Source organism: Alosa pseudoharengus, unplaced genomic scaffold (genome assembly GCF_046254945.1).
Source record: "Alosa pseudoharengus isolate Yale_2024_CS ecotype anadromous, Long Island Sound unplaced genomic scaffold, YU_APseudo_1.1 YU_APseudo_1.1_scf_18, whole genome shotgun sequence".
NCBI classification, from domain to species: domain Eukaryota; kingdom Metazoa; phylum Chordata; class Actinopteri; order Clupeiformes; family Clupeidae; genus Alosa; species Alosa pseudoharengus.
Genome location: NW_027468650.1, coordinates 12,982,559 through 12,990,058, shown reverse-complemented (window position 1 = coordinate 12,990,058; position 7,500 = coordinate 12,982,559). Strand labels below are relative to the sequence as shown.

The 7,500-nt window shown below is 49.1% G+C and overlaps 1 protein-coding gene across 1 annotated transcript in view; it reads left to right on the top strand.

Annotated features, from left to right (window-relative positions):
• Nucleotides 1-7,500, top strand: part of zeb1b (zinc finger E-box binding homeobox 1b) — an 86,391-nt gene that overhangs the window by 60,176 nt on the left and 18,715 nt on the right. Inside the window, exon 8 of the mRNA XM_076291438.1 lies at nucleotides 310-871. Coding sequence (XP_076147553.1) covers nucleotides 310-871 — 562 coding nt within the window. The remainder of the gene's footprint in view (nucleotides 1-309; nucleotides 872-7,500) is intronic.

Here is a 7,500-nt window from a genome sequence, read left to right as displayed (position 1 = left end):
CACATGGTCACAACCACACACATGCAGACACACACACTTACACACACACACACACACACATGAACACACACACACATGATCACACGTACACACACATGGTCACAACCACACACATGCAGACACACACACTTACACACACACACACACACACACACATGAACACACACACACACATGATCACACGTACACACACATGGTCACAACCACACACATGCAGACACACACACACACATGATATCTCACACACACACACACACACACATGGTCACCCCAGTAACCAGGTTGTTGTTGTGTTTTGTGCCCCCCCAGGCAAGCGTCCGCACGAGTGTGGCATCTGCAGCAAGGCGTTCAAACACAAGCACCACCTGATCGAGCACACGCGCCTGCACTCGGGCGAGAAGCCCTACCAGTGCGACAAGTGCGGCAAGCGCTTCTCCCACTCCGGCTCCTACTCGCAGCACATGAACCACCGCTACTCCTACTGCCGCAAGGACGCGCCGGGCAACGCCGGACGCAAGGACGTCGCCCACGGCAACGCCAACGGGGGGGGCGGGTCGGCCCCGCGCAGCCCGGCGGTCACCGAGGAGCACCGGTCGCCGCTGCGCGACTCGGACGAGCGGGACGAGAGCGAGGAAGGCGACGGGGAGGAGACGGCGGCGTCCGGGAGCGTGGTGGACGAGGACGAGATCCAGGTGGTGCGCGTCGGAGACGAGGGGGAGGAGGAGGACGAAGAGGAGGAGGAGGAGGAGGGGGGAGGAATGGAGGAAGAGGTGGAGGATGGAGAGATGATGAAGGTGGTGGTGATGGAGGAGGAGAGAGAGGAAGAGGAGGGAGAGGGGGATGAGGAAGAGGAGAGGGAGGGAGAGAGGGGGCAAGAGGAAGAAGACGAGGAGGGGGGGCGAGAGGAGGAAGAGGAGGAGGGGGGGCAAGAGGAGGAAGAGGAGGAGGGGGGGCAAGAGAAGGGAGAGGAGGAGGGGGGGCAAGAGGAGGAAGAGGAGGAGGGGGGGCAAGAGGAGGAAGAGGAGGAGGGGGGGCAAGAGAAGGGAGAGGAGGAGGGGGGGCAAGAGGAGGAAGAGGAGGAGGGGGGGCAAGAGAAGGGAGAGGAGGAGGGGGGGCAAGAGGAGGAAGAGGAGGAGGTGGTGGTGGGACAGCAGGAGGGAGAGGTGGAGACAGGAGAAGAAATAGAGAGAGTGGAAGGAAGAGAGGATGAAGAGAACAAAGAGAGAGGAGAGGAAGAGACGGCAGAAGAGGGAGACGCGATGGACACAGAGGAGTCAGGAGCGACAGAGCAGAGAGAGGAGGAGGAGGAGGAGAGGACAGGGCAGAGAGAGGAGGAGGAGGAGGAGAGGACAGAGCAGAGAGAGGAGGAGGAGGAAGAGAGCACAGGGGTGAAAGAAGAGGGTGAGGAGGTGGTTGAGGAGAGAGAGGGAGAGAAAGAGGGAAAGGTAGATGAAGTGGAGGAGAAAGTGAACGGAGGGGTGGAATCAGAGAGCCAGGAAGAACAAGGGGAGACAGAGAAAGAGAAAGAAGAGGAGACCGAAAAAGAGAAGGAAAGAGAGGAGACAGAGAAAGAGAAAGAAACGGAACAGACTGGTGGAGAGGGGGATATAGAGAAAGAGGGAGAAGGAAAGGGGGATGTTGACGGCGTCACTACAGGAAGCCAGCTGGGTGCAGGAGAGGAGGAGACGCCGGGCGATTAAGCGAGAGCACATCCCTCTTTCCCCGCCTGTCCAGACAAAGACTGCAGACTCGTCCTCTCGCACGCGGATGGACAGATGAACAAAGAAAAAAAAACGGAATCAAGAGACAAAAAGAGCGAAAGCGAGCGAGAAAATCCAAGCGCGTGTGTGTGCGTGTGTGTGTGCTTGGTCTCTCCGTGCTGCATTTGAGTTCACTACTGTGTATATCTCCCAGTGTGCCTGAAAAAAAAGAGACAAACTCCTGACACGTTTTTCCACTTGAGACCTTCAGTGTTAAAGAACAAGACGTTCAAACAAAAAAATACAGACAAGCGAATCAGCCAATCCTGCATTGAACTAAAGAGATGCCACTCCTTTTAGCTAGCAATGACTTTTATTGTTTGTTTGTTTCAGAAAAACAAAAACTCAAAGGGTCTTCTTTTATCAGTGTTACTTTTGCCCGTTTTTCTTTTGTGTTACTGTTTTTATTTGCGACCGAGATTTTTTTTCCCTCTCTCTTTTTATTATTTTTTTTTTAATCTTACAGTGTTTTTATTGCCAATGAACAAAAAAGAAGCTGAGAATTCTCCGGGCGACTGAAGGAATTATTTACCTGTGCACTACCACTCACCTGTTTACCTGTTTACCTGTGGACCACCGCTGTGACCCAGCCCCCTCAGTGTTAGGGCGCCCCCTTGTGGAGGAAGCCCAGATACCTGCCTGCCTGCTTTTGACTGTGAGCCTTAACAAAAAAAACAAACAAACAAAAAACAAACAAACGAACAAGCAAACAAGTAAACACAAAATGAACACGAGCAAACAAGCCCTGTGAGGTCATGAGGAGATGCGGAGCGTAGCTTCTCATGATCCAATGAACTCTCAGAGATGCTGTGATGTCACTCAAAAGGGGGAAGTGATGTCGTGGATGGACATGTGATTTGAAAAGGACTTCATGGTGTCTTTTTTAAAAGAGGAGATGAGAGGAGTTCTGTGTTACACCTGCATACACACACACACACACACACACAGAAACTCACATACGCACACAAACACGCACACACACAAACTCACGCACACACACACACACACACACACTCAAGCCTCCTTATGCAAAACACGCATGCGGGAAGTGCCATTGAACAGTGATGTCACGTTTCCATGACGCTGTTACCAGGCAGCATGTTGACATTGGATGGGAGGGGTTTCCCGTTGATAGCGCTGGTGTATTTTGTAGCAGAATTCTTTTTGTTGTTGTTGTTCCTTTCCAGAACCTTAACCACTAATAACCCCCTTAGCCTCAGCTCAGGAGCCCACACCCACTCCAAACGTGTCCGCCATGACAGTTGGGGAGGAGGACTATCCTGAGAGAAAACGAATCATGTCACGTTTCTCCGCCGCCGACCCCTCACACACATGCACGTGGCGCCGCTGGAGTGGAGTGTCCGCCTGCCTGTCGGCCGAGCGCTTGTGTTTCTAGCTAACCGCATGTTCCTCTTGTCTTCAGGTGACTAGACTAAAATCAGCAGACGCAAAGCAGCCCTCTCCCTGCAGACCCCCCGCAGAGCAGCCGGCAGTGGGGCTGAATCCGGCCCACGCCTGGCCCACGTCTGGCCCGGCTCTGGGCCACGTCTGGCTGCTCTGTGGAGGATTACTCATTAGGCCTGGGTGTCTGGCCATATTACCCCTTCAGTATTAACTCAGTATTCTCATGTCTCATGTTTGCCTTTGTGTTTATGCCTGTGGAAGGCCTCATGTGTGTGTGAGTGAGAGTGTGTGTCTGTGTGTGTGTGTGTGAGAGAGAGAGAGAGAGAGAGAGTCTTTCTGTGCTCCTGTTGCATTGCGCAATTGACTGTGTGTGCGTGTGATGTATTATTTTCTGTGATAGCAGTATTACCCCTTATCCCCTCACCATACAGTATACTTTTTTGTCTGTTTAGTTTTAGGATAACTTTTATATTTATGTGTCTAATTTTTATATTTTCTTTTACCGTTATTTATTGCACAGTGTAGTGTACATGACTGTAGTTTGTATTAATACAATAATATATTTTAGTATGAAGAATAATTTCAAAGCTAAATGAAAAAAACAGAGCCTGAGAAATAAAAATTAAAAAAACTCTGGTATTTTGAAGAAGTGTTTTAAAAGCAAAAAAAAAAAATCTGAAGGAAAACCCATTTTCAGTGTTGTTTTAAAGACGATTGATGACACGTTTTTAAAAAGCCAAGCCAGACTCCTCCACCCATGCAATGCAGTCAGTCGGACTCTTTCCCCGTCAGGTCACTCGTTCACCTCATCCTCTTCTCTGTCTGTCTCTCCTTTGTAAGCTACTGATCCCTCGTTCTTTGTGGAACCCGCATGAGTCCTGATGCAGGAGTCCAACCTGAAAAGTGCTGCCCCCCCCCCCCCCGCCAACACCCTTATTGAAGCCAAAACCACATTAACTCTTATTTTTTAACCTTTGAGTTTGTGCCAACTGTGTTTCTGTGTGTTATGCCACCTACGTGCCCTAGGTGGCGCTGCCTGCATCGGTTTTTATACTGTATGTCCTTCCTTTAATCCTTATTTTTATAGACATAGTCCTCCTCTCATTTTTTATGACTCCCCATCTCACAATAAAAGGACGTCAACAGTATTCCTCACTGGGTGTCGGCAACTTTCTTCAGTGTAATTTGTGTCCAGTTGTTTGTAATATGTGAAAACGCTGCCACACCACACACACACACACACACACACACACACACACACACACACTCACACCCCTGTTCTCATATGGTCATTTTCAATGCGCACAATAACAATCTTACACACTCATTCATGCTCACACACACACACACACACACACCTATATGCACATAGCCTAACTGTTGTCATTTGTTCAGCAGTGTGCGTTACATCAGCATGATGAAGCCCAACAGTGCAACAGTAATGTGTCACTGAGGGGCTGTGGAGATTGCTGTTGGTATGCAGATGCCCATCCAGACCAGTTCAGACAGGGCACTGTCAGTGCCTCATTAGATGTGACAAATGTTTCTGGCTACATGTTGTAGACCCTGGCCCTGTGTGTAATATTGGCTGTGTGATGTCGCTCCAGTCACCTAGCTCCAGCACTGATCAGCTTTTGATTGGGCGAGGGGTTCCAATCACATGTTAGATCAGGACCTGATTGGCTGAGATAGAGGTTCCCATCACATGTCAGATCAGTCACAGAGGACCTGATTGGCATCACATGTCAGATCAGGACCTGATTGGCTGACCTAGGGGTCCCTATCACATGTCAGATCAGTCACAGAGGACGTGATAGGCTGAGCTAGGGGTTCCTATCACATGTCAGATCAGTCACAGAGGACCTGGTCATTGGCTGGGCTAGGGGTTCCAATCACACGTCAGATCAGTCACATAAGACCTGACTGGCTGAGCTAGAGGTCCATATCACATGTGAGATTAGTCACAGAGGACCGGATTGGCTGAGCTAGGGGTTCCAATCACATGTTAGACACAAAGGACCTGATTATCTGGGCTAGGGGTTCCAATCACATGTCAGATCAGTCACAGAGGACCTGATTGGCTGAGCTAGGGGTTCATATCACATGTGAGATTAGTCACAGAGGACCGGAATGGCTGAGCTAAGGGTTCCAATCACATGTTAGACACAAAGGACCTGATTGGCTGAGCTAGGGGTTCATATCACAAGTGAGATCAGTCACAAAGGACCTGATTGGCTGAGCTAGGGATTCCTTTCACATGTCAGATCTGTACACCCCCCATGCGTGCCATGTTTGCCATCCTCCATGTATGCCTGTCACCAACATGTCTGTGAGTCTAAACTGGTCCAGGGGGTCATTGGGTAGAGGTCAAAGGTTAAGCATTTGGATGTGTGTTTCTGTGATGAGAGATCAGAGAAGTGTATCGTGTGCTCCTCACACCCCAGTGATTTATTTCCAAAGCAACAGGGGAAAGTTTGGGTGGGGAAGGATGGAAGCACACCCTGATTAATTGTGTGACGAGTGCCTTGTGTCCTAATTCACATGCCGACACACCACCCTTTAAGCAGGGTTTGGAGAGAGAGACACACGAAACACACACACACTTTAAGCAGGGTTTGGAGAGAAAGAGAGACACGAAACACACACTTTAAGCAAGGTTTGAAGAGACACGAAACAGACTGAGATTTAAGAGAGGATGAGCTAACTGTTGGCGACTGAGCAGGAAACAAGATGGAGGGATAGAGAAGAGAGGGAGGAGAGAAAGAGGACAGGAGAGTCATGAGGGGAATGAGTGAGGCCCCTGAGGACACACACACATACACTCACACACACACACACTCTCTCACTCACACACACACATCTACATACGAACAAACCTACACACATACACACTCTCACACACACACACACTCACTCACACACACATACCCATATACATACAAACCACACCCTCACACACACACACACACACACATCTATATACAAACAAACCTACACACATACACACTCTCACACACACACACTCTCTCACACACACACTCACTCACACACACATACCCATATACATACAAACCACACCCTCACACACACACACACACACACATCTATATACAAACAAACCTACACACATACACACTCTCACTCACACACACTCTCTCTCACACACACACTCACTCACTCACACCCATATACATACAAACCACACCCTCACACACACACACTCACTCACACACACCCTCTCACACACACACACACACACACACATACGAACACACACTCAAGGTCAGCACAGCACCATCGATCGGGCTCAGGTTTCGTCCAGTATGGGCCGGGGCTCCTGTTGCACTGTGCAATCTGGACTGGGACATGAATAAGTAAAGCACTGGACCAGCGCTGTGTCCATTCAACCTCTCCTCGTCTCTCTCTCCCTGTGTGTGTGTGTGTGTGTGTGTGTGTGTGTGTGTGTATGACATGATCAGGATAGTTATTAAGTGTGTGTGTGTGTGTGCGTGTGTGAGAGATGATCAGGACAGTGATCATGTCCCCAGGTCAAGTTTGAGATCATGATTACAGTACTTCAGGCTTGTGCTCATGCACTGGAGTAGATATGTAGGAAAGCAGTGTGGGATCCCCAAGCAATATGCAGTACAGTGAGTAGGACTAGAGCAGAGAATAAGCCTATTTCACAGTGTCCAGGTGTCCGGCCTCGTTGATGTTAATGATGCCTTAATTGGCAGGGTGAAACGTCTTCCTGCTTTTGTCTTTCCTGTGGACTTTTCTTTTGCTGTCTATGGGACAGTGCTGTTCCACAGGATTTACACAGCGGCCCCATCTTGTGAAATGGGCTAGGTCTGAAATCAAAGATTATATACCCCAATGTGACAGTTGGTAAGTGACTATAGTCCAGCAATGCCTTCATTTGATCTCTCTCTTTCTCTCTCTCTCTCCCCCTTATTTCTCTCTCTCTTTCTCTCCCTCTCTCTCCCTCTCTGGAAATATAACTGCATGATCCCTTTCTCTCCTTTCCCATGTTTTCCCTTTTTCTTGTTTCTTTCTTTGTGTTTTTCTTTTTCTGCTTTCTGCCGTTCTCTTCTCTTCATCTTTCACCTTCTAATCTTCTCATCAGCCCTCTCCCTGTGCAGCCCCAGCAGACAGACACACACACACACACACACACACACAGATACACCTCCCACTCTGCAGGGATAACATAGCACAGCACTCAATCATGACTGAAGCAACACCCACCTACAGGATTCAATTAAACACACACACACACACACACACAAAAACACACACACAATTCTCAGATACCAACCCACCTTCGCTTTCATCA